Source organism: Gadus morhua, unplaced genomic scaffold (genome assembly GCF_902167405.1).
Source record: "Gadus morhua unplaced genomic scaffold, gadMor3.0, whole genome shotgun sequence".
In the NCBI taxonomy this organism is placed as follows: Eukaryota; Metazoa; Chordata; class Actinopteri; order Gadiformes; family Gadidae; genus Gadus; species Gadus morhua.
In genome coordinates this window covers 1-26326 of record NW_021963989.1, presented here as the reverse complement: position 1 = coordinate 26326, position 26326 = coordinate 1, and the positions used below count along the sequence as shown (strand labels likewise).

At 45.9% G+C, this 26326-nt stretch overlaps 1 protein-coding gene, 31 non-coding genes and 5 pseudogenes across 32 annotated transcripts; all 37 read right to left on the bottom strand.

Annotated features, from left to right (window-relative positions):
* Nucleotides 1-559: 559 nt before the first annotated feature.
* LOC115538517 (uncharacterized) lies at nucleotides 560-679 on the bottom strand (annotated as a pseudogene).
* Nucleotides 680-1100: 421 nt separating this feature from the next.
* On the bottom strand, nucleotides 1101-1219 carry LOC115538508 (5S ribosomal RNA). Its single transcript, XR_003975362.1, has one exon. It is a non-coding gene; the product is annotated as a 5S ribosomal RNA (ribosomal RNA).
* Nucleotides 1220-4794: 3575 nt separating this feature from the next.
* Nucleotides 4795-6832, bottom strand: LOC115538478 (DNA-binding protein HEXBP-like). Its single transcript, XM_030350042.1, has 3 exons — nucleotides 6723-6832; nucleotides 6130-6416; nucleotides 4795-6048 (listed from the first exon to the last, which is right to left on the bottom strand). The coding sequence occupies exons 1-3, from the start codon at nucleotides 6830-6832 to the stop codon at nucleotides 5798-5800; spliced, it is 648 nt and encodes a 215-aa protein (XP_030205902.1). The 3' UTR covers nucleotides 4795-5797.
* A 985-nt stretch (nucleotides 6833-7817) lies between these two features.
* LOC115538494 (5S ribosomal RNA) lies at nucleotides 7818-7936 on the bottom strand. The gene has a single exon (XR_003975350.1). It is a non-coding gene; the product is annotated as a 5S ribosomal RNA (ribosomal RNA).
* A 576-nt stretch (nucleotides 7937-8512) lies between these two features.
* Nucleotides 8513-8632, bottom strand: LOC115538516 (uncharacterized; annotated as a pseudogene).
* A 421-nt stretch (nucleotides 8633-9053) lies between these two features.
* LOC115538507 (5S ribosomal RNA) lies at nucleotides 9054-9172 on the bottom strand. Its single transcript, XR_003975361.1, has one exon. It is a non-coding gene; the product is annotated as a 5S ribosomal RNA (ribosomal RNA).
* A 421-nt stretch (nucleotides 9173-9593) lies between these two features.
* LOC115538502 (5S ribosomal RNA) lies at nucleotides 9594-9712 on the bottom strand. Its single transcript, XR_003975357.1, has one exon. It is a non-coding gene; the product is annotated as a 5S ribosomal RNA (ribosomal RNA).
* A 435-nt stretch (nucleotides 9713-10147) lies between these two features.
* On the bottom strand, nucleotides 10148-10266 carry LOC115538496 (5S ribosomal RNA). Its single transcript, XR_003975352.1, has one exon. It is a non-coding gene; the product is annotated as a 5S ribosomal RNA (ribosomal RNA).
* A 435-nt stretch (nucleotides 10267-10701) lies between these two features.
* LOC115538501 (5S ribosomal RNA) lies at nucleotides 10702-10820 on the bottom strand. The gene has a single exon (XR_003975356.1). It is a non-coding gene; the product is annotated as a 5S ribosomal RNA (ribosomal RNA).
* Nucleotides 10821-11254: 434 nt separating this feature from the next.
* Nucleotides 11255-11373, bottom strand: LOC115538487 (5S ribosomal RNA). Its single transcript, XR_003975344.1, has one exon. It is a non-coding gene; the product is annotated as a 5S ribosomal RNA (ribosomal RNA).
* Nucleotides 11374-11793: 420 nt separating this feature from the next.
* On the bottom strand, nucleotides 11794-11912 carry LOC115538518 (uncharacterized; annotated as a pseudogene).
* Nucleotides 11913-12333: 421 nt separating this feature from the next.
* Nucleotides 12334-12452, bottom strand: LOC115538535 (5S ribosomal RNA). Its single transcript, XR_003975382.1, has one exon. It is a non-coding gene; the product is annotated as a 5S ribosomal RNA (ribosomal RNA).
* Nucleotides 12453-12874: 422 nt separating this feature from the next.
* LOC115538519 (uncharacterized) lies at nucleotides 12875-12983 on the bottom strand (annotated as a pseudogene).
* Nucleotides 12984-13404: 421 nt separating this feature from the next.
* LOC115538514 (uncharacterized) lies at nucleotides 13405-13522 on the bottom strand (annotated as a pseudogene).
* Nucleotides 13523-13943: 421 nt separating this feature from the next.
* On the bottom strand, nucleotides 13944-14062 carry LOC115538534 (5S ribosomal RNA). The gene has a single exon (XR_003975381.1). It is a non-coding gene; the product is annotated as a 5S ribosomal RNA (ribosomal RNA).
* Nucleotides 14063-14483: 421 nt separating this feature from the next.
* Nucleotides 14484-14602, bottom strand: LOC115538533 (5S ribosomal RNA). The gene has a single exon (XR_003975380.1). It is a non-coding gene; the product is annotated as a 5S ribosomal RNA (ribosomal RNA).
* Nucleotides 14603-15023: 421 nt separating this feature from the next.
* On the bottom strand, nucleotides 15024-15142 carry LOC115538532 (5S ribosomal RNA). Its single transcript, XR_003975379.1, has one exon. It is a non-coding gene; the product is annotated as a 5S ribosomal RNA (ribosomal RNA).
* A 421-nt stretch (nucleotides 15143-15563) lies between these two features.
* On the bottom strand, nucleotides 15564-15682 carry LOC115538531 (5S ribosomal RNA). The gene has a single exon (XR_003975378.1). It is a non-coding gene; the product is annotated as a 5S ribosomal RNA (ribosomal RNA).
* A 421-nt stretch (nucleotides 15683-16103) lies between these two features.
* LOC115538530 (5S ribosomal RNA) lies at nucleotides 16104-16222 on the bottom strand. Its single transcript, XR_003975377.1, has one exon. It is a non-coding gene; the product is annotated as a 5S ribosomal RNA (ribosomal RNA).
* A 421-nt stretch (nucleotides 16223-16643) lies between these two features.
* On the bottom strand, nucleotides 16644-16762 carry LOC115538529 (5S ribosomal RNA). The gene has a single exon (XR_003975376.1). It is a non-coding gene; the product is annotated as a 5S ribosomal RNA (ribosomal RNA).
* Nucleotides 16763-17183: 421 nt separating this feature from the next.
* Nucleotides 17184-17302, bottom strand: LOC115538527 (5S ribosomal RNA). Its single transcript, XR_003975374.1, has one exon. It is a non-coding gene; the product is annotated as a 5S ribosomal RNA (ribosomal RNA).
* Nucleotides 17303-17723: 421 nt separating this feature from the next.
* LOC115538526 (5S ribosomal RNA) lies at nucleotides 17724-17842 on the bottom strand. Its single transcript, XR_003975373.1, has one exon. It is a non-coding gene; the product is annotated as a 5S ribosomal RNA (ribosomal RNA).
* A 421-nt stretch (nucleotides 17843-18263) lies between these two features.
* LOC115538525 (5S ribosomal RNA) lies at nucleotides 18264-18382 on the bottom strand. Its single transcript, XR_003975372.1, has one exon. It is a non-coding gene; the product is annotated as a 5S ribosomal RNA (ribosomal RNA).
* A 421-nt stretch (nucleotides 18383-18803) lies between these two features.
* On the bottom strand, nucleotides 18804-18922 carry LOC115538524 (5S ribosomal RNA). Its single transcript, XR_003975371.1, has one exon. It is a non-coding gene; the product is annotated as a 5S ribosomal RNA (ribosomal RNA).
* A 421-nt stretch (nucleotides 18923-19343) lies between these two features.
* LOC115538523 (5S ribosomal RNA) lies at nucleotides 19344-19462 on the bottom strand. The gene has a single exon (XR_003975370.1). It is a non-coding gene; the product is annotated as a 5S ribosomal RNA (ribosomal RNA).
* A 422-nt stretch (nucleotides 19463-19884) lies between these two features.
* Nucleotides 19885-20003, bottom strand: LOC115538521 (5S ribosomal RNA). Its single transcript, XR_003975369.1, has one exon. It is a non-coding gene; the product is annotated as a 5S ribosomal RNA (ribosomal RNA).
* Nucleotides 20004-20424: 421 nt separating this feature from the next.
* LOC115538520 (5S ribosomal RNA) lies at nucleotides 20425-20543 on the bottom strand. The gene has a single exon (XR_003975368.1). It is a non-coding gene; the product is annotated as a 5S ribosomal RNA (ribosomal RNA).
* Nucleotides 20544-20964: 421 nt separating this feature from the next.
* On the bottom strand, nucleotides 20965-21083 carry LOC115538510 (5S ribosomal RNA). The gene has a single exon (XR_003975364.1). It is a non-coding gene; the product is annotated as a 5S ribosomal RNA (ribosomal RNA).
* Nucleotides 21084-21504: 421 nt separating this feature from the next.
* Nucleotides 21505-21623, bottom strand: LOC115538497 (5S ribosomal RNA). Its single transcript, XR_003975353.1, has one exon. It is a non-coding gene; the product is annotated as a 5S ribosomal RNA (ribosomal RNA).
* Nucleotides 21624-22045: 422 nt separating this feature from the next.
* Nucleotides 22046-22164, bottom strand: LOC115538565 (5S ribosomal RNA). Its single transcript, XR_003975411.1, has one exon. It is a non-coding gene; the product is annotated as a 5S ribosomal RNA (ribosomal RNA).
* Nucleotides 22165-22585: 421 nt separating this feature from the next.
* Nucleotides 22586-22704, bottom strand: LOC115538485 (5S ribosomal RNA). The gene has a single exon (XR_003975342.1). It is a non-coding gene; the product is annotated as a 5S ribosomal RNA (ribosomal RNA).
* A 421-nt stretch (nucleotides 22705-23125) lies between these two features.
* On the bottom strand, nucleotides 23126-23244 carry LOC115538559 (5S ribosomal RNA). The gene has a single exon (XR_003975405.1). It is a non-coding gene; the product is annotated as a 5S ribosomal RNA (ribosomal RNA).
* A 421-nt stretch (nucleotides 23245-23665) lies between these two features.
* Nucleotides 23666-23784, bottom strand: LOC115538562 (5S ribosomal RNA). Its single transcript, XR_003975408.1, has one exon. It is a non-coding gene; the product is annotated as a 5S ribosomal RNA (ribosomal RNA).
* Nucleotides 23785-24205: 421 nt separating this feature from the next.
* Nucleotides 24206-24324, bottom strand: LOC115538550 (5S ribosomal RNA). The gene has a single exon (XR_003975397.1). It is a non-coding gene; the product is annotated as a 5S ribosomal RNA (ribosomal RNA).
* A 421-nt stretch (nucleotides 24325-24745) lies between these two features.
* Nucleotides 24746-24864, bottom strand: LOC115538539 (5S ribosomal RNA). The gene has a single exon (XR_003975386.1). It is a non-coding gene; the product is annotated as a 5S ribosomal RNA (ribosomal RNA).
* Nucleotides 24865-25286: 422 nt separating this feature from the next.
* On the bottom strand, nucleotides 25287-25405 carry LOC115538528 (5S ribosomal RNA). Its single transcript, XR_003975375.1, has one exon. It is a non-coding gene; the product is annotated as a 5S ribosomal RNA (ribosomal RNA).
* A 421-nt stretch (nucleotides 25406-25826) lies between these two features.
* Nucleotides 25827-25945, bottom strand: LOC115538479 (5S ribosomal RNA). Its single transcript, XR_003975336.1, has one exon. It is a non-coding gene; the product is annotated as a 5S ribosomal RNA (ribosomal RNA).
* Nucleotides 25946-26326: the final 381 nt, after the last annotated feature.

Genomic DNA, 26326 nt, shown 5'->3' with positions numbered 1-26326 from the left:
TATTAGCTTTTATACAGGAGGAGGACGTAAGGAGTGAGAGCGCTGCCGTGGCCAGAGACGGGACTTGTACAGAAACAATGATTAGATCCATAATGAATGAATGAATACGTTATTCCAGACTCAGAGTTACATATTTGAACGCAATGCATTACACTGCTTTGGCGTCATCGTTTGCGTGATCTTTTGAAGAAACGTAGCGTTGCAAAACCTGGGATGGACTAAGGTGGACCGCCGTCATTGCAGCTCTCTGCTACGTCACTACACTGTCCACATGTTTCACAAATAGAGTTTGAGGAGACGTCGTCAGAGTCTGTATGTTGCTTAAATTCTCCAAAACAGTGGGCGCTAAAGATCAGCGCACGGTAGGCCATTGCATCCAATGAGCTCGAGTTGAAATAGTATAATGCTTACAGCACCTAGTATTCCCAGGCGGTCACCCATCCAAGTACTAACCAGGCCCGACCCTGCTTAGCTTCCGAGATCAGACGAGACCGGGCGTGCCTTTTTTTTTTTTTAATCTTTTTTTAATGTTTTCAATTTTTTTACAATTTCCCGTCACTACTTACAGCAACCTGGCCTTCCGAGGAGGTCTCCCATCCAAGTACTAACCAGGCCCGACCCTGCTTAGCTTCCAAAATCTGACGAGATCGGGCGTGCCTAAGGTGGTATGGCCGTAAGCATTTATAGACTTGACCATATTAGCTTTTATACAGGGGGAGGACGTAAGGAGTGAGAGCGCTGCCGTGGCCAGAGACGGGACTTGTACAGAAACAATGATTAGATCCATAATGAATGAATGAATACATTATTCCAGACTCAGAGTTACATATTTGAACGCAATGCATTACACTGCTTTGGCGTCATCGTTTGCGTGATCTTTTGAAGAAACGTAGCGTTGCAAAACCTGGGATGGACTAAGGTGGACCGCCGTCATTGCAGCTCTCTGCTACGTCACTACACTGTCCACATGTTTCACAAATAGAGTTTGAGGAGACGTCGTCAGAGTCTGTATGTTGCTTAAATTCTCCAAAACAGTGGGCGCTAAAGATCAGCGCACGGTAGGCCATTGCATCCAATGAGCTCGAGTTGAAATAGTATAATGCTTACAGCACCTGGTATTCCCAGGCGGTCACCCATCCAAGTACTAACCAGGCCCGACCCTGCTTAGCTTCCGAGATCAGACGAGATCGGGCATGCCTAAGTTGGTATGCCCGTAAGCATTTATAGACTTGACCATATTAGCTTTTATACAGGGGGAGGACGTAAGGAGTGAGAGCGCTGCCGTGGCCAGAGGCGGGACTCGTACAGAATCAATGATTAGATCCATAATGAATGAATGAATACGTTATTCCAGACTCAGAGTTACATATTTGAACGCAATGCATCACACTGCTTTGGCGTAATCGTTTGCGTGATCTTTTGAAGAAACGTAGCGTTGCAAAACCTGGGATGGACTAAGGTGGACCGCCGTCATTGCAGCTCTCTGCTACGTCACTACACTGTCCACATGTTTCACAAATAGAGTTTGAGGAGACGTCGTCAGAGTCTGTATGTTGCTTAAATTCTCCAAAACAGTGGGCGCTAAAGATCAGCGCACGGTAGGCCATTGCATCCAATGAGCTCGAGTTGAAAAAGTATAATGCTTACAGCACCTGGTATTCCCAGACAGTCACCCATCCAAGTACTAATCAGGCCCGACCCTGCTTATCTTCCGAGATCAGACGAGATCAGGCGTGCCTTTTTTTTTTTTTTTTTTTTTTTTTATTATCAAAAATACCAATTTATATATACAAAAGACATTCATCTGTAAATATTTACACAAAACAATGACATACACACAGGAATCACATTCATGTTAAGGGATAACAAAACTCAAAAAATGATAAAAAAGAAAGAAAAATAAATCACTTAATAATAACACGTGCGCCTGATAAACATAGAGGCACACTCAGAAATTAAATGCTAGTTTCCCTTCCGATGTTACAGATATAAAGCCACACCCGTCAATAAAACATTCAGCAAAGTCCTCAGCACCATATTTAAAGATCAAACCCACATTTCTCCTGACAACCGATTCAAACAAATCCCACACATGAACCTTTTTCCCCTCAAAATGAGCAAGATTCCTTCTTGACATAATAGCATACCTTACGTGGCTTAACACAAAATTAAACAAACGAACATTCACATCTTTCCTTTTCCCATTTACTCCAAACAGCAACATTTTGTTCCATTCATATGCCTTTACAAAACCCTTTTCCCAGTTTTTAAACAGCATATCTTTTAACTTCAAAACAAAACTACGTAGACATTCACATCGGATATATATATGTAACAAGTCTTCTGGCTCAGTTTCACACACGTCACATTCTCTTTTGTTCTCTTTGTTAATCTGATGCAGCACCGTGTTTACATAGATCCTGTTGTGTCTCGTCATGAAGTCATTGTTTTCACATTCTATTGCATTATATTTGATTTGGAGGTTTTCCCATATCAACTGTACATTCATACCTGGCAGAACCCTCTCCCACATTTGTTCTGATGCCGGTCTTTTCAACAGTTTCGCTATCAGTTCTAAATATATGTTTTTTACTTTTAATTCTTTAAACTCTTTATTTGCATCATTTTTAACAAACACTAGTTTAGGTAAAGGTCCATCCCCTGTCCTCACACACTCTCTCTCAATCAAATACCTCCAGTCTACAGGCATACTCCCCTTAATTATATCATACATTTTTACAATCATATCTCTCCTAGCATCCTCATCCCATTCTCTTACGCAGTCTACCATTGCCTGCCCAGGCAGAAACCCAGGCACAAACTCATAGACCATGTCCTTTACTTGCCTAATTCCTGCATCCATGAAAACCTTATTGTATAGCATTTTGTTGTTATGCTGTATTATAGGATTGAGAAAAACGGGTTTATTCATTACTTCGGTTACATTACTACAGTTGTATGATATGTTGGGTAGGAATTCTCCCCACGCTCTGAACACCTCTTGGTAGAAAAAAGGCACTTTTTCATACATTGGTTCTTTCAAAACCATAAGCAGACTATTCTCTCCACATCTACCAGCCATCTGAACATACATTTTAAAGAATTGTTTCCACCCATAGTCATTCACATCATGGAGATACTTCTTCACTGTTTTAACCCTCAGTGCTTTACGTTTTGTGTCAATGTCCACCAGTTTTAACCCTCCCTCACTGTACCCTGCTATCAACGTTTTGTGGGATATCCTCACACCCTTCCCATCCCACAAGAAGTTTGAAGTCAGCTGATTTAATTCGGATAGAACCCATACCGGAAGATCTAGTGCGCCCAAAACATACACACATTTGGATAATAATAAGGAATTAACAACTATTACCTTACCTTTTAATTTCAATTTCCTCTGCTTCCATGCATTTAAAGTGTGTTTTATCTTATTTATCACTCCTGTCCAAGTGATATCTCTTGCTTCCTTTTCGTTTGGACCTATGTTTACTCCTAAAACTTTGATGCAGTCCACCACTCTAAATGCAATCATACTGTCAACCCTATCCCCCTCCTGACCTATACACATTAGTTCCGATTTTTCTATATTCACTTTAGCCCCTGCTGCCCTCCCATATGTTCCCATGTGTTTCATAATTATATTGATGCTGTCCATATTTTCTACTGTTATTGTCATGTCATCTGCATATTGTTGAATTATATTAATTTTCTCACCTGGTATTTGTATTCCTTTTATATTACTATCCTTTTTTATAAGGACAGCAAAGGGTTCAATAGACATGCTATACAACAGTGCTGATAAAGGACAGCCCTGTCTCACTGACCTCTCCAAAGCAAAGGTGTCCGTCATCAGACCATTACATTTGACCCTACTCTTAGCTTCCTTATACAGCAGCCTGATCCAACTCACTATTCTATCCCCAAACCCAAATTCTTTCATAGTCCGAAACAAGAACTCATGCTCCACTCTATCAAAAGCCTTATTCAAATCTATACTCAACACAATCCCAGACTGTTCTTTCATGTGCCTAACAACGTCCCTAACTGTCCCTATTATATCCGCTATGTCTCTCCCTTCGACACTATATGCCTGTGTCGGTGATATTATTCCTCCCATTACCTTCTTAATCCTATACGCTAAAACCCTCGTTAATATTTTATAGTCACTATTCAATAAACTAATTGGCCTATAATTCCCTAACTCCAACCTACTCCCCCTATTTTTAAATAATATTGTGATTACCCCAGTAGCCATGGATTCTGGAACCATTTGTCCCTCCTCCATGCTTTGATATACCATTAGCAGTATGGGTGCCAACACATCAGCAAACTCTTTGTAGAATTCACTGCTAAGGCCATCTGAACCAGGGCTTTTATTGTTTTTTGCATTTTTAATTGCTATTTGTATTTCTTCTACCGTAATGCCTCTGTCACACATGTCTTGCTCGTCTGCTGATATCCTTGCATCCACACCACTCAAGACCTCATCAATACATACTTTTTCTGTATTCCCTTTTTTATATAAGTTTTTATAGAAGCCTTCCACTGTATTCAAGATGCTAACCAGATCATTTACCTTCTCCCCATTTTCATTCTGTAGTTCGTTTATATAATTATTTTCCTGTTTATTTTTTTCCAGGTTTAGAAAGTACGCTGTGCACCTTTCCCCCTCTACAGCATACTGTACTCTACTCCTTACTATCGCCCCATCACATTTATTTTTCTCAAAAACTTTTAGTTGCCTTCTCAAGTTCATATAATTTTGTATATTATAATTTCCATCTTTATCTGCTTTCCCTGCTTCTTCGTTTAATTTATTTTGTATCTCTTTCTCTACCTGATCCATTCTAAAGTTCATTTGCTTGGCATAGTATATGCTTTTCTTTTTAACTTTTTCTTTCAAATTTTCCCACCAAATACAAATATTATCTTTGTTTAATCTGTTCTCCATTTCTTCTTTGATACATTTTGCTATCATCTCTTTATATGAATCCTCTCTTAATAAGCTGTTGTTTAGGCACCACATTCCTCCACCTACATTCCTTATACATGCGTCCCTTAACCTCAGCGACAGGATTGCATGATCACTAAGAGTGGTAAAAGTATATTTCACCTCTTTTATTTGGCTAACAATGTTTTCCTTAACTAGGACGAGGTCTATTCTACTCTGCCTAAGGGTCCCCATAACCACCTGCCTCCGCGAAAACACTTTTCGTTCTGCATTTTCCTCCCTCCATACGTCCACCATTTTGTGTTCTGCCATCATGCTTTTCAAAAAGTTCCTTGACCCATCATACCTGTATTTTACATTATTTGAATAATCTAGTCTTGATAATTTTACATTATAGTCACCAACCATCATACAATCTCCCGTGCACAGAACCTCCAAGTCCTCAAAAAAAAAACTTTCTCAGTTCCTCCACGTTTGGTGCATATATATTGATTAATTTGTATGTGTTTTTATTGTGGACAAATTCTATCGCTATCACACGTCCATTCCCTCCACAAAAGGTTTGCTTGACACCACTAACAGACCTCTCTCTGACAAGGATTGCCACTCCACATGCCTTCGCACTCCCATTGTCTATAAAAATGGGCCCTTTCCAAAGCTTCCCAAGGGTTTCCACAAGTTCATTATCCCAATGCGTTTCTTGAAGGCACAATATGTCAGATTTACAGAGTTCAATCGTTCTTTCTATTTTGGTCATGTTCCTTAGGCCGTTTGCATTTAAGGATGTTATTATGACCATAGTAATGGTGAAAAGAAAAACACAGCTTTCCATAGATGCTCGATTGTTCATACCTTCTGCTCTTTTGGCTCCCTTTTGTCCCTCCTTTTGATTATTCTCTTCCTGCTGGCTTTCACCGCATCGTAGTCCATCGACTCTCCTTCCTCCGATGTTCTCGTCTCCACCACCTCCATGCTCGAATCGTCTGGCTCCTTAGGTGAAGCAGTCGCAGCAGCAGCCCCGCCGTCCCGTGTAGCCTCACTGCAATCCGGGGCCTCCACCTCTCCTGGTCGGCCGCCTCTTCGTTCACTCGCCCGGGCTGAGGGAGTTTTGGGCGCTGTGCTAGCGCCTTCCTCCATACTTTGCCCGGATGCTCCTCCCGTCATGCGACCCGTCTCACCGGACACTCCATCCGCACTGCTGCCGATGGTGGATGGAGTCATTTCACCCCCGCTGGCAGCTCCGGTGTCCTCGTCCTGCTGTCGTTGATCCTCCTCGGACCGGGAAACGCGCTCGCCGCCGCCGGCTGGCTCCGTGTCCACCGTCCTCTCCTCTCCGCGTCTCCCCCCCTGCAAGTCACACTCCCTAGCATAGTGTCCCTGGCGCTTGCATTTATAACAGGTGAAGTCTGGGCATTCTCTCAAAATATGTCCTGGCTGGATGCACAGCCTGCAGACCTTCACCTGCCTGTCATGGATTACACGGAAGTACTCCCCTCCGTCTAGTGTCACGAACTTTGTTGAGTAGGGCAGTGACTGTACAAGTTCCGTGAATTGTACTTTACAGAACCTTGTCCCGTCCACCACGTCTGTCCCAGGCCATTTCCTTCTTTTGATGGGCGAAATCGCCCTCACGCCCCACGTTGAGAGTTTCTGCCTAATTTCAGCGTCAGTGATGTAAGATGGCAAGTTAAGAAATGAAACAACTATTTCATTGCTGCGAACTTCCTTGGCAGTCACCCGAGTGTTTTTGATTTTGAAACCATCTAATAACCTTGTCTTGCCCTTTCCCTCCTGCATGGTGATCTCATAAATGTTCTTACTTTTGACCCTGCATGCCAGGACAATCCCGCACTTTTCCTTGATTCCCCGCAACCGTTCCATCATGGTTATGTAATCTTCACCAACCGGCTCTACAATCAATGTCAGCTCCTTCTTATAGCCACAATCACCCTCACTTTCTCCCTGTCTCTCTTTATCTCTCCTACTATTCGCCATGCTTTCTTTCTCAATAGGCCTACTAACGGAATTGATCTCCTGGGTTATTACTTTCTCGCTGGCTTCAATATGTCCAGAATCATTCTCCCGTTCCACATGTGTCAAACTGTTCCTAACTTCCATGTTTTCATTTACAAGTTTTTCCATCCAATCACTAAAAGCATAATCAATCACGGGTTCTGCATTAATCAAAGTGGCCTTACCATCTATTTTGTCATTTATCAAATTATCCATCCAATCAAAAAAAGTATGAAACAATCCCCCAAACAGCCAGGCTGCAGGGGAAATGAATCACACAAAACTATCACAAATGCACCTTATGATTCACAAGCACACGCGGTCCCAACAAACACTCGACTGCTCTCTGCTCTCTGCTCACTTCCTGCTTGCGCACCTGAACGGGATCAGACGAGATCGGGCATGCTCAGGGTGGTATGGCCGTAAGCATTTATAGACTTGACCATATTAGCTTTTATACAGGAGGAGGACGTAAGGAGTGAGAGCGCTGCCGTGGCCAGAGACGGGACTTGTACAGAAACAATGATTAGATCCATAATGAATGAATGAATACGTTATTCCAGACTCAGAGTTACATATTTGAACGCAATGCATTACACTGCTTTGGCGTCATCGTTTGCGTGATCTTTTGAAGAAACGTAGCGTTGCAAAACCTGGGATGGACTAAGGTGGACCGCCGTCATTGCAGCTCCCTGCTAGCAGCGTCACTACACTGTCCACATGTTTCACAAATAGAGTTTGAGGAGACGTCGTCAGAGTCTGTATGTTGCTTAAATTCTCCAAAACAGTGGGCGCTAAAGATCAGCGGACGGTAGGCCATTGCATCCAATGAGCTCGAGTTGAAAAAGTATAATGCTTACAGCACCTGGTATTCCCAGACAGTCACCCATCCAAGTACTAATCAGGCCCGACCCTGCTTATCTTCCGAGATCAGACGAGATCAGGCGTGCCTAAGGTGGTATGGCCGTAAGCATTTATAGACTTGACCATATTAGCTTTTATACAGGAGGAGGACGTAAGGAGTGAGAGCGCTGCCGTGGCCAGAGACGGGACTTGTACAGAAACAATGATTAGATCCATAATGAATGAATGAATACGTTATTCCAGACTCAGAGTTACATATTTGAACGCAATGCATTACACTGCTTTGGCGTCATCGTTTGCGTGATCTTTTGAAGAAACGTAGCGTTGCAAAACCTGGGATGGACTAAGGTGGACCGCCGTCATTGCAGCTCTCTGCTACGTCACTACACTGTCCACATGTTTCACAAATAGAGTTTGAGGAGACGTCGTCAGAGTCTGTATGTTGCTTAAATTCTCCAAAACAGTGGGCGCTAAAGATCAGCGCACGGTAGGCCATTGCATCCAATGAGCTCGAGTTGAAATAGTATAATGCTTACAGCACCTAGTATTCCCAGGCGGTCACCCATCCAAGTACTAACCAGGCCCGACCCTGCTTAGCTTCCGAGATCAGACGAGACCGGGCGTGCCTTTTTTTTTTTTTTATCTTTTTTTAATGTTTTCAATTTTTTTACAATTTCCCGTCACTACTTACAGCAACCTGGCCTTCCGAGGAGGTCTCCCATCCAAGTACTAACCAGGCCCGACCCTGCTTAGCTTCCAAAATCTGACGAGATCGGGCGTGCCTAAGGTGGTATGGCCGTAAGCATTTATAGACTTGACCATATTAGCTTTTATACAGGGGGAGGACGTAAGGAGTGAGAGCGCTGCCGTGGCCAGAGACGGGACTTGTACAGAAACAATGATTAGATCCATAATGAATGAATGAATACATTATTCCAGACTCAGAGTTACATATTTGAACGCAATGCATTACACTGCTTTGGCGTCATCGTTTGCGTGATCTTTTGAAGAAACGTAGCGTTGCAAAACCTGGGATGGACTAAGGTGGACCGCCGTCATTGCAGCTCTCTGCTACGTCACTACACTGTCCACATGTTTCACAAATAGAGTTTGAGGAGACGTCGTCAGAGTCTGTATGTTGCTTAAATTCTCCAAAACAGTGGGCGCTAAAGATCAGCGCACGGTAGGCCATTGCATCCAATGAGCTCGAGTTGAAATAGTATAATGCTTACAGCACCTGGTATTCCCAGGCGGTCACCCATCCAAGTACTAACCAGGCCCGACCCTGCTTAGCTTCCGAGATCAGACGAGATCGGGCATGCCTAAGTTGGTATGCCCGTAAGCATTTATAGACTTGACCATATTAGCTTTTATACAGGGGGAGGACGTAAGGAGTGAGAGCGCTGCCGTGGCCAGAGGCGGGACTCGTACAGAATCAATGATTAGATCCATAATGAATGAATGAATACGTTATTCCAGACTCAGAGTTACATATTTGAACGCAATGCATCACACTTCTTTGGCGTAATCGTTTGCGTGATCTTTTGAAGAAACGTAGCGTTGCAAAACCTGGGATGGACTAAGGTGGACCGCCGTCATTGCAGCTCTCTGCTACGTCACTACACTGTCCACATGTTTCACAAATAGAGTTTGAGGAGACGTCGTCAGAGTCTGTATGTTGCTTAAATTCTCCAAAACAGTGGGCGCTAAAGATCAGCGCACGGTAGGCCATTGCATCCAATGAGCTCGAGTTGAAAAAGTATGATACTTACAGCACCTGGTATTCCCAGGCGGTCACCCATCCAAGTACTAACCAGGCCCGACCCTGCTTAGCTTCCGAGATCAGACGAGGTCAGGCGTGCCTAAGGTGGTATGGCCGTAAACATTTATAGACTTGACCATATTAGCTTTTATACAGGAGGAGGACGTAAGGAGTGAGAGCGCTGCCGTGGCCAGAGACGGGACTTGTTCAGAAACAATGATTAGATCCATAATGAATGAATGAATACGTTATTCCAGACTCAGAGTTACATATTTGAACGCAATGCATTACACTGCTTGGGCGTCATCGTTTGTGTGATCTTTTGAAGAAACGTAGCGTTGCAAAACCTGGGATGGACTAAGGTGGACCGCCGTCATTGCAGCTCTCTGCTGCTCCCTGCTAGCAGCGTCACTACACTGTCCACATGTTTCACAAATAGAGTTTGAGGAGACGTCGTCAGAGTCTGTATGTTGCTTAAATTCTCCAAAACAGTGGGCGCTAAAGATCAGCGCACGGTAGGCCATTGCATCCAATGAGCTCGAGTTGAAATAGTATATTGCTTACAGCACCTGGTATTCCCAGGCGGTCACCTATCCAAGTACTAACCAGGCCCTACCCTGCTTAGCTTCCGAGATCAGACGAGATCAGGCGTGCCTAAGGTGGTATGGCCGTAATCATTTATAGACTTGACCATATTAGCTTTTATACAGGAGGAGGACGTAAGGAGTGAGAGCGCTGCCGTGGCCAGAGACGGGACTTGTACAGAAACAATGATTAGATCCATAATGAATGAATGAATACGTTATTCCAGACTCAGAGTTACATATTTGAACGCAATGCATTACACTGCTTGGGCGTCATCGTTTGTGTGATCTATTGAAGAAACGTAGCGTTGCAAAACCTGGGATGGACTAAGGTGGACCGCCGTCATTGCAGCTCTCTGCTGCTCCCTGCTAGCAGCGTCACTACACTGTCCACATGTTTCACAAATAGAGTTTGAGGAGACGTCGTCAGAGTCTGTATGTTGCTTAAATTCTCCAAAACAGTGGGCGCTAAAGATCAGCGCACGGTAGGCCATTGCATCCAATGAGCTCGAGTTGAAAAAGTATAATGCATACAGCACCTGGTATTCCCAGGCGGTCACCTATCCAAGTACTAACCAGGCCCGACCCTGCTTAGCTTCCGAGATCAGACGAGATCAGGCGTGCCTAAGGTGGTATGGCCGTAAGCATTTATAGACTTGACCATATTAGCTTTTATACAGGAGGAGGACGTAAGGAGTGAGAGCGCTGCCGTGGCCAGAGACGGGACTTGTTCAGAAACAATGATTAGATCCATAATGAATGAATGAATACGTTATTCCAGACTCAGAGTTACATATTTGAACGCAATGCATTACACTGCTTGGGCGTCATCGTTTGTGTGATCTTTTGAAGAAACGTAGCGTTGCAAAACTGGGATGGACTAAGGTGGACCGCCGTCATTGCAGCTCTCTGCTGCTCCCTGCTAGCAGCGTCACTACACTGTCCACATGTTTCACAAATAGAGTTTGAGGAGACGTCGTCAGAGTCTGTATGTTGCTTAAATTCTCCAAAACAGTGGGCGCTAAAGATCAGCGCACGGTAGGCCATTGCATCCAATGAGCTCGAGTTGAAAAAGTATAATGCTTACAGCACCTGGTATTCCCAGGCGGTCACCCATCCAAGTACTAACCAGGCCCGACCCTGCTTAGCTTCCGAGATCAGACGAGACCGGGCGTGCCTAAGGTAGTATGGCCGTAAGCATTTATAGACTTGACCATATTAGCTTTTATACAGGGGGAGGACGTAAGGAGTAAGAGCGCTGCCGTGGCCAGAGACGGGACTTGTACAGAAACAATGATTAGATCCATAATGAATGAATGAATACATTATTCCAGACTCAGAGTTACATATTTGAACGCAATGCATTACACTGCTTTGGCGTCATCGTTTGCGTGATCTTTTGAAGAAACGTAGCGTTGCAAAACCTGGGATGGACTAAGGTGGACCGCCGTCATTGCAGCTCTCTGCTACGTCACTACACTGTCCACATGTTTCACAATAGAGTTTGAGGAGACGTCGTCAGAGTCTGTATGTTGCTTAAATTCTCCAAAACAGTGGGCGCTAAAGATCAGCGCACGGTAGGCCATTGCATCCAATAAGCTCGAGTTGAAATAGTATAATGCTTACAGCACCTGGTATTCCCAGGCAGTCAGCCATCCGAGTACTAACCAGGCCCGACCCTGCTTAGCTTCCGAGATCAGACGAGATCGGGCATGCCTAAGTCGGTATGGCCGTAAGCATTTATAGACTTGACCATATTAGCTTTTATACAGGGGGAGGACGTAAGGAGTGAGAGCGCTGCCGTGGGCAGAGACGGGACTTGTACAGAAACAATGATTCGATCCATAATGAATGAATGAATACGTTATTCCAGACTCAGAGTTACATATTTGAACGCAATGCATTACACTGCTTTGGCGTCATCGTTTGCGTGATCTTTTGAAGAAACGTAGCGTTGCAAAACCTGGGATGGACTAAGGTGGACCGCCGTCATTGCAGCTCTCTGCTACGTCACTACACTGTCCACATGTTTCACAAATAGAGTTTGAGGAGACGTCGTCAGGGTCTGTATGTTGCTTAAATTCTCCAAAACAGTGGGCGCTAAAGATCAGCGCACAGTAGGCCATTGCATCCAATGAGCTCGAGTTGAAATAGTATAATGCTTACAGCACCTGGTATTCCCAGGCGGTCACCCATCCAAGTACTAACCAGGCCCGACCCTGCTTAGCTTCCGAGATCAGACGAGATCGGGCGTGCCTAAGGTGGTATGGCCGTAAGCATTTATAGATTTGACCATATTAGCTTTTATACAGGGGGAGGACGTAAGGAGTGAGAGCGCTGCCGTGGCCAGAGACGGGACTTGTACAGAAACAATGATTAGATCCATAATGAATGAATATATACGTTATTCCAGACTCAGAGTTACATATTTGAACGCAATGCATTACACTGCTTTGGCGTCATCGTTTGCGTGATCTTTTGAAGAAACGTAGCGTTGCAAAACCTGGGATGGACTAAGGTGGACCGCCGTCATTGCAGCTCTCTGCTACGTCACTACACTGTCCACATGTTTCACAAACAGAGTTTGAGGAGACGTCGTCAGAGTCTGTATGTTGCTTAAATTCTCCAAAACAGTGGGGCGCTAAAGATCAGCGCACGGTAGGCCATTGCATCCAATGAGCTCGAGTTGAAATAGTATAATGCTTACAGCACCTGGTATTCCCAGGCGGTCACCCATCGAAGTACTAACCAGGCCCGACCCTGCTTAGCTTCCGAGATCAGACGTGCCTAAGTTGGTATGGCCGTAAGCATTTATAAAATTGACCATATTAGCTTTTATACAGGGGGAGGACGTAAGGAGTGAGAGCGCTGCCGTGGCCAGAGGCGGGACTCGTACAGAATCAATGATTAGATCCATAATGAATGAATGAATACGTTATTCCAGACTCAGAGTTACATATTTGAACGCAATGCATCACACTGCTTTGGCGTCATCGTTTGCGTGATCTTTTGAAGAAACGTAGCGTTGCAAAACCTGGGATGGACTAAGGTGGACCGCCGTCATTGCAGCTCTCTGCTACGTCACTACACTGTCCACATGTTTCACAAATAGAGTTTGAGGAGACGTCGTCAGAGTCTGTATGTTGCTTAAATTCTCCAAAACAGTGGGCGCTAAAGATCAGCGCACGGTAGGCCATGGCATCCAATGAGCTCGAGTTGAAATAGTTTAATGCATACAGCACCTGGTATTCCCAGGCGGTGACCATCCAAGTACTAACCAGGCCCGACCCTGCTTAGCTTCCGAGATCAGACGAGATCGGGCGTGCCTAAGGTGGTATGGCCGTAAGCATTTATAGACTTGACCATATTAGCTTTTATACAGGGGGAGGACGTAAGGAGTGAGAGCGCTGCCGTGGCCAGAGACGGGACTTGTACAGAAACAATGATTAGATCCATAATGAATGAATGAATACGTTATTCCAGACTCAGAGTTACATATTTGAACGCAATGCATTACACTGCTTGGGCGTCATCGTTTGCGTGATCTTTTGAAGAAACGTAGCGTTGCAAAACCTGGGATGGACTAAGGTGGACCGCCGTCATTGCAGCTCTCTGCTACGTCACTACACTGTCCACATGTTTCACAAATAGAGTTTGAGGAGACGTCGTCAGAGTCTGTATGTTGCTTAAATTCTCCAAAACAGTGGGCGCTAAAGATCAGCGCACGGTAGGCCATTGCATCCAATGAGCTCGAGTTGAAATAGTATAATGCTTACAGCACCTGGTATTCCCAGGCGGTCACCCATCCAAGTACTAACCAGGCCCGACCCTGCTTAGCTTCCGAGATCAGACGAGATCGGGCGTGCCTAAGGTGGTATGGCCGTAAGCATTTATAGACTTGACCATATTAGCTTTTATACAGGGGGAGGACGTAAGGAGTGAGAGCGCTGCCGTGGCCAGAGACGGGACTTGTACAGAAACAATGATTAGATCCATAATGAATGAATGAATACGTTATTCCAGACTCAGAGTTACATATTTGAACGCAATGCATTACACTGCTTTGGCGTCATCGTTTGCGTGATCTTTTGAAGAAACGTAGCGTTGCAAAACCTGGGATGGACTAAGGTGGACCGCCGTCATTGCAGCTCTCTGCTACGTCACTACACTGTCCACATGTTTCACAAATAGAGTTTGAGGAGACGTCGTCAGAGTCTGTATGTTGCTTAAATTCTCCAAAACAGTGGGCGCTAAAGATCAGCGCACGGTAGGCCATTGCATCCAATGAGCTCGAGTTGAAATAGTATAATGCTTACAGCACCTGGTATTCCCAGGCGGTCACCCATCCAAGTACTAACCAGGCCCGACCCTGCTTAGCTTCCGAGATCAGACGAGATCGGGCGTGCCTAAGGTGGTATGGCCGTAAGCATTTATAGACTTGACCATATTAGCTTTTATACAGGGGGAGGACGTAAGGAGTGAGAGCGCTGCCGTGGCCAGAGACGGGACTTGTACAGAAACAATGATTAGATCCATAATGAATGAATGAATACGTTATTCCAGACTCAGAGTTACATATTTGAACGCAATGCATTACACTGCTTGGGCGTCATCGTTTGCGTGATCTTTTGAAGAAACGTAGCGTTGCAAAACCTGGGATGGACTAAGGTGGACCGCCGTCATTGCAGCTCTCTGCTACGTCACTACACTGTCCACATGTTTCACAAATAGAGTTTGAGGAGACGTCGTCAGAGTCTGTATGTTGCTTAAATTCTCCAAAACAGTGGGCGCTAAAGATCAGCGCACGGTAGGCCATTGCATCCAATGAGCTCGAGTTGAAAAAGTATAATGCTTACAGCACCTGGTATTCCCAGGCGGTCACCCATCCAAGTACTAACCAGGCCCGACCCTGCTTAGCTTCCGAGATCAGACGAGATCGGGCGTGCCTAAGGTGGTATGGCCGTAAGCATTTATAGACTTGACCATATTAGCTTTTATACAGGGGGAGGACGTAAGGAGTGAGAGCGCTGCCGTGGCCAGAGACGGGACTTGTACAGAAACAATGATTAGATCCATAATGAATGAATGAATACGTTATTCCAGACTCAGAGTTACATATTTGAACGCAATGCATTACACTGCTTTGGCGTCATCGTTTGCGTGATCTTTTGAAGAAACGTAGCGTTGCAAAACCTGGGATGGACTAAGGTGGACCGCCGTCATTGCAGCTCTCTGCTACGTCACTACACTGTCCACATGTTTCACAAATAGAGTTTGAGGAGACGTCGTCAGAGTCTGTATGTTGCTTAAATTCTCCAAAACAGTGGGCGCTAAAGATCAGCGCACGGTAGGCCATTGCATCCAATGAGCTCGAGTTGAAATAGTATAATGCTTACAGCACCTGGTATTCCCAGGCGGTCACCCATCCAAGTACTAACCAGGCCCGACCCTGCTTAGCTTCCGAGATCAGACGAGATCGGGCGTGCCTAAGGTGGTATGGCCGTAAGCATTTATAGACTTGACCATATTAGCTTTTATACAGGGGGAGGACGTAAGGAGTGAGAGCGCTGCCGTGGCCAGAGACGGGACTTGTACAGAAACAATGATTAGATCCATAATGAATGAATGAATACGTTATTCCAGACTCAGAGTTACATATTTGAACGCAATGCATTACACTGCTTGGGCGTCATCGTTTGCGTGATCTTTTGAAGAAACGTAGCGTTGCAAAACCTGGGATGGACTAAGGTGGACCGCCGTCATTGCAGCTCTCTGCTACGTCACTACACTGTCCACATGTTTCACAAATAGAGTTTGAGGAGACGTCGTCAGAGTCTGTATGTTGCTTAAATTCTCCAAAACAGTGGGCGCTAAAGATCAGCGCACGGTAGGCCATTGCATCCAATGAGCTCGAGTTGAAATAGTATAATGCTTACAGCACCTGGTATTCCCAGGCGGTCACCCATCCAAGTACTAACCAGGCCCGACCCTGCTTAGCTTCCGAGATCAGACGAGATCGGGCGTGCCTAAGGTGGTATGGCCGTAAGCATTTATAGACTTGACCATATTAGCTTTTATACAGGGGGAGGACGTAAGGAGTGAGAGCGCTGCCGTGGCCAGAGACGGGACTTGTACAGAAACAATGATTAGATCCATAATGAATGAATGAATACGTTATTCCAGACTCAGAGTTACATATTTGAACGCAATGCATTACACTGCTTGGGCGTCATCGTTTGCGTGATCTTTTGAAGAAACGTAGCGTTGCAAAACCTGGGATGGACTAAGGTGGACCGCCGTCATTGCAGCTCTCTGCTACGTCACTACACTGTCCACATGTTTCACAAATAGAGTTTGAGGAGACGTCGTCAGAGTCTGTATGTTGCTTAAATTCTCCAAAACAGTGGGCGCTAAAGATCAGCGCACGGTAGGCCATTGCATCCAATGAGCTCGAGTTGAAAAAGTATAATGCTTACAGCACCTGGTATTCCCAGGCGGTCACCCATCCAAGTACTAACCAGGCCCGACCCTGCTTAGCTTCCGAGATCAGACGAGATCGGGCGTGCCTAAGGTGGTATGGCCGTAAGCATTTATAGACTTGACCATATTAGCTTTTATACAGGGGGAGGACGTAAGGAGTGAGAGCGCTGCCGTGGCCAGAGACGGGACTTGTACAGAAACAATGATTAGATCCATAATGAATGAATGAATACGTTATTCCAGACTCAGAGTTACATATTTGAACGCAATGCATTACACTGCTTGGGCGTCATCGTTTGCGTGATCTTTTGAAGAAACGTAGCGTTGCAAAACCTGGGATGGACTAAGGTGGACCGCCGTCATTGCAGCTCTCTGCTACGTCACTACACTGTCCACATGTTTCACAAATAGAGTTTGAGGAGACGTCGTCAGAGTCTGTATGTTGCTTAAATTCTCCAAAACAGTGGGCGCTAAAGATCAGCGCACGGTAGGCCATTGCATCCAATGAGCTCGAGTTGAAATAGTATAATGCTTACAGCACCTGGTATTCCCAGGCGGTCACCCATCCAAGTACTAACCAGGCCCGACCCTGCTTAGCTTCCGAGATCAGACGAGATCGGGCGTGCCTAAGGTGGTATGGCCGTAAGCATTTATAGACTTGACCATATTAGCTTTTATACAGGGGGAGGACGTAAGGAGTGAGAGCGCTGCCGTGGCCAGAGACGGGACTTGTACAGAAACAATGATTAGATCCATAATGAATGAATGAATACGTTATTCCAGACTCAGAGTTACATATTTGAACGCAATGCATTACACTGCTTGGGCGTCATCGTTTGCGTGATCTTTTGAAGAAACGTAGCGTTGCAAAACCTGGGATGGACTAAGGTGGACCGCCGTCATTGCAGCTCTCTGCTACGTCACTACACTGTCCACATGTTTCACAAATAGAGTTTGAGGAGACGTCGTCAGAGTCTGTATGTTGCTTAAATTCTCCAAAACAGTGGGCGCTAAAGATCAGCGCACGGTAGGCCATTGCATCCAATGAGCTCGAGTTGAAAAAGTATAATGCTTACAGCACCTGGTATTCCCAGGCGGTCACCCATCCAAGTACTAACCAGGCCCGACCCTGCTTAGCTTCCGAGATCAGACGAGATCGGGCGTGCCTAAGGTGGTATGGCCGTAAGCAATTATAGACTTGACCATATTAGCTTTTATACAGGGGGAGGACGTAAGGAGTGAGAGCGCTGCCGTGGCCAGAGACGGGACTTGTACAGAAACAATGATTAGATCCATAATGAATGAATGAATACGTTATTCCAGACTCAGAGTTACATATTTGAACGCAATGCATTACACTGCTTGGGCGTCATCGTTTGCGTGATCTTTTGAAGAAACGTAGCGTCGCAAAACCTGGGATGGACTAAGGTGGACCGCCGTCATTGCAGCTCTCTGCTACGTCACTACACTGTCCACATGTTTCACAAATAGAGTTTGAGGAGACGTCGTCAGAGTCTGTATGTTGCTTAAATTCTCCAAAACAGTGGGCGCTAAAGATCAGCGCACGGTAGGCCATTGCATCCAATGAGCTCGAGTTGAAATAGTATAATGCTTACAGCACCTGGTATTCCCAGGCGGTCACCCATCCAAGTACTAACCAGGCCCGACCCTGCTTAGCTTCCGAGATCAGACGAGATCGGGCGTGCCTAAGGTGGTATGGCCGTAAGCATTTATAGACTTGACCATATTAGCTTTTATACAGGGGGAGGACGTAAGGAGTGAGAGCGCTGCCGTGGCCAGAGACGGGACTTGTACAGAAACAATGATTAGATCCATAATGAATGAATGAATACGTTATTCCAGACTCAGAGTTACATATTTGAATGCAATGCATTACACTGCTTGGGCGTCATCGTTTGCGTGATCTTTTGAAGAAACGTAGCGTTGCAAAACCTGGGATGGACTAAGGTGGACCGCCGTCATTGCAGCTCTCTGCTACGTCACTACACTGTCCACATGTTTCACAAATAGAGTTTGAGGAGACGTCGTCAGAGTCTGTATGTTGCTTAAATTCTCCAAAACAGTGGGCGCTAAAGATCAGCGCACGGTAGGCCATTGCATCCAATGAGCTCGAGTTGAAAAAGTATAATGCTTACAGCACCTGGTATTCCCAGGCGGTCACCCATCCAAGTACTAACCAGGCCCGACCCTGCTTAGCTTCCGAGATCAGACGAGATCGGGCGTGCCTAAGGTGGTATGGCCGTAAGCATTTATAGACTTGACCATATTAGCTTTTATACAGGGGGAGGACGTAAGGAGTGAGAGCGCTGCCGTGGCCAGAGACGGGACTTGTACAGAAACAATGATTAGATCCATAATGAATGAATGAATACGTTATTCCAGACTCAGAGTTACATATTTGAACGCAATGCATTACACTGCTTGGGCGTCATCGTTTGCGTGATCTTTTGAAGAAACGTAGCGTTGCAAAACCTGGGATGGACTAAGGTGGACCGCCGTCATTGCAGCTCTCTGCTACGTCACTACACTGTCCACATGTTTCACAAATAGAGTTTGAGGAGACGTCGTCAGAGTCTGTATGTTGCTTAAATTCTCCAAAACAGTGGGCGCTAAAGATCAGCGCACGGTAGGCCATTGCATCCAATGAGCTCGAGTTGAAAAAGTATAATGCTTACAGCACCTGGTATTCCCAGGCGGTCACCCATCCAAGTACTAACCAGGCCCGACCCTGCTTAGCTTCCGAGATCAGACGAGATCGGGCGTGCCTAAGGTGGTATGGCCGTAAGCATTTATAGACTTGACCATATTAGCTTTTATACAGGGGGAGGACGTAAGGAGTGAGAGCGCTGCCGTGGCCAGAGACGGGACTTGTACAGAAACAATGATTAGATCCATAATGAATGAATGAATACGTTATTCCAGACTCAGAGTTACATATTTGAACGCAATGCATTACACTGCTTTGGCGTCATCGTTTGCGTGATCTTTTGAAGAAACGTAGCGTTGCAAAACCTGGGATGGACTAAGGTGGACCGCCGTCATTGCAGCTCTCTGCTACGTCACTACACTGTCCACATGTTTCACAAATAGAGTTTGAGGAGACGTCGTCAGAGTCTGTATGTTGCTTAAATTCTCCAAAACAGTGGGCGCTAAAGATCAGCGCACGGTAGGCCATTGCATCCAATGAGCTCGAGTTGAAAATAGTATAATGCTTACAGCACCTGGTATTCCCAGGCGGTCACCCATCCAAGTACTAACCAGGCCCGACCCTGCTTAGCTTCCGAGATCAGACGAGATCGGGCGTGCCTAAGGTGGTATGGCCGTAAGCATTTATAGACTTGACCATATTAGCTTTTATACAGGGGGAGGACGTAAGGAGTGAGAGCGCTGCCGTGGCCAGAGACGGGACTTGTACAGAAACAATGATTAGATCCATAATGAATGAATGAATACGTTATTCCAGACTCAGAGTTACATATTTGAACGCAATGCATTACACTGCTTTGGCGTCATCGTTTGCGTGATCTTTTGAAGAAACGTAGCGTTGCAAAACCTGGGATGGACTAAGGTGGACCGCCGTCATTGCAGCTCTCTGCTACGTCACTACACTGTCCACATGTTTCACAAATAGAGTTTGAGGAGACGTCGTCAGAGTCTGTATGTTGCTTAAATTCTCCAAAACAGTGGGCGCTAAAGATCAGCGCACGGTAGGCCATTGCATCCAATGAGCTCGAGTTGAAAAAGTATAATGCTTACAGCACCTGGTATTCCCAGGCGGTCACCCATCCAAGTACTAACCAGGCCCGACCCTGCTTAGCTTCCGAGATCAGACGAGATCGGGCGTGCCTAAGGTGGTATGGCCGTAAGCATTTATAGACTTGACCATATTAGCTTTTATACAGGGGGAGGACGTAAGGAGTGAGAGCGCTGCCGTGGCCAGAGACGGGACTTGTACAGAAACAATGATTAGATCCATAATGAATGAATGAATACGTTATTCCAGACTCAGAGTTACATATTTGAACGCAATGCATTACACTGCTTTGGCGTCATCGTTTGCGTGATCTTTTGAAGAAACGTAGCGTTGCAAAACCTGGGATTGACTAAGGTGGACCGCCGTCATTGCAGTTCTCTGCTACGTCACTACACTGTCCACATGTTTCACAAATAGAGTTTGAGGAGACGTCGTCAGAGTCTGTATGTTGCTTAAATTCTCCAAAACAGTGGGCGCTAAAGATCAGCGCACGGTAGGCCATTGCATCCAATGAGCTCGAGTTGAAATAGTATAATGCTTACAGCACCTGGTATTCCCAGGCGGTCACCCATCCAAGTACTAACCAGGCCCGACCCTGCTTAGCTTCCGAGATCAGACGAGATCGGGCGTGCCTAAGGTGGTATGGCCGTAAGCATTTATAGACTTGACCATATTAGCTTTTATACAGGGGGAGGACGTAAGGAGTGAGAGCGCTGCCGTGGCCAGAGACGGGACTTGTACAGAAACAATGATTAGATCCATAATGAATGAATGAATACGTTATTCCAGACTCAGAGTTACATATTTGAACGCAATGCATTACACTGCTTTGGCGTCATCGTTTGCGTGATCTTTTGAAGAAACGTAGCGTTGCAAAACCTGGGATGGACTAAGGTGGACCGCCGTCATTGCAGCTCTCTGCTACGTCACTACACTGTCCACATGTTTCACAAATAGAGTTTGAGGAGACGTCGTCAGAGTCTGTATGTTGCTTAAATTCTCCAAAACAGTGGGCGCTAAAGATCAGCGCACGGTAGGCCATTGCATCCAATGAGCTCGAGTTGAAAAAGTATAATGCTTACAGCACCTGGTATTCCCAGGCGGTCACCCATCCAAGTACTAACCAGGCCCGACCCTGCTTAGCTTCCGAGATCAGACGAGATCGGGCGTGCCTAAGGTGGTATGGCCGTAAGCATTTATAGACTTGACCATATTAGCTTTTATACAGGGGGAGGACGTAAGGAGTGAGAGCGCTGCCGTGGCCAGAGACGGGACTTGTACAGAAACAATGATTAGATCCATAATGAATGAATGAATACGTTATTCCAGACTCAGAGTTACATATTTGAACGCAATGCATTACACTGCTTGGGCGTCATCGTTTGCGTGATCTTTTGAAGAAACGTAGCGTTGCAAAACCTGGGATGGACTAAGGTGGACCGCCGTCATTGCAGCTCTCTGCTACGTCACTACACTGTCCACATGTTTCACAAATAGAGTTTGAGGAGACGTCGTCAGAGTCTGTATGTTGCTTAAATTCTCCAAAACAGTGGGCGCTAAAGATCAGCGCACGGTAGGCCATTGCATCCAATGAGCTCGAGTTGAAAATAGTATAATGCTTACAGCACCTGGTATTCCCAGGCGGTCACCCATCCAAGTACTAACCAGGCCCGACCCTGCTTAGCTTCCGAGATCAGACGAGATCGGGCGTGCCTAAGTTGGTATGGCCGTAAGCATTTATAGACTTGACCATATTAGCTTTTATACAGGGGGAGGACGTAAGGAGTGAGAGCGCTGCCGTGGCCAGAGACGGGACTTGTACAGAAACAATGATTAGATCCATAATGAATGAATGAATACGTTATTCCAGACTCAGAGTTACATATTTGAACGCAATGCATTACACTGCTTTGGCGTCATCGTTTGCGTGATCTTTTGAAGAAACGTAGCGTTGCAAAACCTGGGATGGACTAAGGTGGACCGCCGTCATTGCAGCTCTCTGCTACGTCACTACACTGTCCACATGTTTCACAAATAGAGTTTGAGGAGACGTCGTCAGAGTCTGTATGTTGCTTAAATTCTCCAAAACAGTGGGCGCTAAAGATCAGCGCACGGTAGGCCATTGCATCCAATGAGCTCGAGTTGAAATAGTATAATGCTTACAGCACCTGGTATTCCCAGGCGGTCACCCATCCAAGTACTAACCAGGCCCGACCCTGCTTAGCTTCCGAGATCAGACGAGATCGGGCGTGCCTAAGGTGGTATGGCCGTAAGCATTTATAGACTTGACCATATTAGCTTTTATACAGGGGGAGGACGTAAGGAGTGAGAGCGCTGCCGTGGCCAGAGACGGGACTTGTACAGAAACAATGATTAGATCCATAATGAATGAATGAATACGTTATTCCAGACTCAGAGTTACATATTTGAACGCAATGCATTACACTGCTTTGGCGTCATCGTTTGCGTGATCTTTTGAAGAAACGTAGCGTTGCAAAACCTGGGATGGACTAAGGTGGACCGCCGTCATTGCAGCTCTCTGCTACGTCACTACACTGTCCACATGTTTCACAAATAGAGTTTGAGGAGACGTCGTCAGAGTCTGTATGTTGCTTAAATTCTCCAAAACAGTGGGCGCTAAAGATCAGCGCACGGTAGGCCATTGCATCCAATGAGCTCGAGTTGAAAAAGTATAATGCTTACAGCACCTGGTATTCCCAGGCGGTCACCCATCCAAGTACTAACCAGGCCCGACCCTGCTTAGCTTCCGAGATCAGACGAGATCGGGCGTGCCTGAGGTGGTATGGCCGTAAGCATTTATAGACTTGACCATATTAGCTTTTATACAGGGGGAGGACGTAAGGAGTGAGAGCGCTGCCGTGGCCAGAGACGGGACTTGTACAGAAACAATGATTAGATCCATAATGAATGAATGAATACGTTATTCCAGACTCAGAGTTACATATTTGAACGCAATGCATTACACTGCTTGGGCGTCATCGTTTGCGTGATCTTTTGAAGAAACGTAGCGTTGCAAAACCTGGGATGGACTAAGGTGGACCGCCGTCATTGCAGCTCTCTGCTACGTCACTACACTGTCCACATGTTTCACAAATAGAGTTTGAGGAGACGTCGTCAGAGTCTGTATGTTGCTTAAATTCTCCAAAACAGTGGGCGCTAAAGATCAGCGCACGGTAGGCCATTGCATCCAATGAGCTCGAGTTGAAAAAGTATAATGCTTACAGCACCTGGTATTCCCAGGCGGTCACCCATCCAAGTACTAACCAGGCCCGACCCTGCTTAGCTTCCGAGATCAGACGAGATCGGGCGTGCCTAAGGTGGTATGGCCGTAAGCATTTATAGACTTGACCATATTAGCTTTTATACAGGGGGAGGACGTAAGGAGTGAGAGCGCTGCCGTGGCCAGAGACGGGACTTGTACAGAAACAATGATTAGATCCATAATGAATGAATGAATACGTTATTCCAGACTCAGAGTTACATATTTGAACGCAATGCATTACACTGCTTTGGCGTCATCGTTTGCGTGATCTTTTGAAGAAACGTAGCGTTGCAAAACCTGGGATGGACTAAGGTGGACCGCCGTCATTGCAGCTCTCTGCTACGTCACTACACTGTCCACATGTTTCACAAATAGAGTTTGAGGAGACGTCGTCAGAGTCTGTATGTTGCTTAAATTCTCCAAAACAGTGGGCGCTAAAGATCAGCGCACGGTAGGCCATTGCATCCAATGAGCTCGAGTTGAAATAGTATAATGCTTACAGCACCTGGTATTCCCAGGCGGTCACCCATCCAAGTACTAACCAGGCCCGACCCTGCTTAGCTTCCGAGATCAGACGAGATCGGGCGTGCCTAAGGTGGTATGGCCGTAAGCATTTATAGACTTGACCATATTAGCTTTTATACAGGGGGAGGACGTAAGGAGTGAGAGCGCTGCCGTGGCCAGAGACGGGACTTGTACAGAAACAATGATTAGATCCATAATGAATGAATGAATACGTTATTCCAGACTCAGAGTTACATATTTGAACGCAATGCATTACACTGCTTGGGCGTCATCGTTTGCGTGATCTTTTGAAGAAACGTAGCGTTGCAAAACCTGGGATGGACTAAGGTGGACCGCCGTCATTGCAGCTCTCTGCTACGTCACTACACTGTCCACATGTTTCACAAATAGAGTTTGAGGAGACGTCGTCAGAGTCTGTATGTTGCTTAAATTCTCCAAAACAGTGGGCGCTAAAGATCAGCGCACGGTAGGCCATTGCATCCAATGAGCTCGAGTTGAAAAAGTATAATGCTTACAGCACCTGGTATTCCCAGGCGGTCACCCATCCAAGTACTAACCAGGCCCGACCCTGCTTAGCTTCCGAGATCAGACGAGATCGGGCGTGCCTAAGGTGGTATGGCCGTAAGCATTTATAGACTTGACCATATTAGCTTTTATACAGGGGGAGGACGTAAGGAGTGAGAGCGCTGCCGTGGCCAGAGACGGGACTTGTACAGAAACAATGATTAGATCCATAATGAATGAATGAATACGTTATTCCAGACTCAGAGTTACATATTTGAACGCAATGCATTACACTGCTTGGGCGTCATCGTTTGCGTGATCTTTTGAAGAAACGTAGCGTTGCAAAACCTGGGATGGACTAAGGTGGACCGCCGTCATTGCAGCTCTCTGCTACGTCACTACACTGTCCACATGTTTCACAAATAGAGTTTGAGGAGACGTCGTCAGAGTCTGTATGTTGCTTAAATTCTCCAAAACAGTGGGCGCTAAAGATCAGCGCACGGTAGGCCATTGCATCCAATGAGCTCGAGTTGAAAAAAGTATAATGCTTACAGCACCTGGTATTCCCAGGCGGTCACCCATCCAAGTACTAACCAGGCCCGACCCTGCTTAGCTTCCGAGATCAGACGAGATCGGGCGTGCCTAAGGTGGTATGGCCGTAAGCATTTATAGACTTGACCATATTAGCTTTTATACAGGGGGAGGACGTAAGGAGTGAGAGCGCTGCCGTGGCCAGAGACGGGACTTGTACAGAAACAATGATTAGATCCATAATGAATGAATGAATACGTTATTCCAGACTCAGAGTTACATATTTGAATGCAATGCATTACACTGCTTTGGCGTCATCGTTTGCGTGATCTTTTGAAGAAACGTAGCGTTGCAAAACCTGGGATGGACTAAGGTGGACCGCCGTCATTGCAGCTCTCTGCTACGTCACTACACTGTCCACATGTTTCACAAATAGAGTTTGAGGAGACGTCGTCAGAGTCTGTATGTTGCTTAAATTCTCCAAAACAGTGGGCGCTAAAGATCAGCGCACGGTAGGCCATTGCATCCAATGAGCTCGAGTTGAAAAAGTATAATGCTTACAGCACCTGGTATTCCCAGGCGGTCACCCATCCAAGTACTAACCAGGCCCGACCCTGCTTAGCTTCCGAGATCAGACGAGATCGGGCGTGCCTAAGGTGGTATGGCCGTAAGCAATTATAGACTTGACCATATTAGCTTTTATACAGGGGGAGGACGTAAGGAGTGAGAGCGCTGCCGTGGCCAGAGACGGGACTTGTACAGAAACAATGATTAGATCCATAATGAATGAATGAATACGTTATTCCAGACTCAGAGTTACATATTTGAACGCAATGCATTACACTGCTTGGGCGTCATCGTTTGCGTGATCTTTTGAAGAAACGTAGTGTTGCAAAACCTGGGATGGACTAAGGTGGACCGCCGTCATTGCAGCTCTCTGCTACGTCACTACACTGTCCACATGTTTCACAAATAGAGTTTGAGGAGACGTCGTCAGAGTCTGTATGTTGCTTAAATTCTCCAAAACAGTGGGCGCTAAAGATCAGCGCACGTA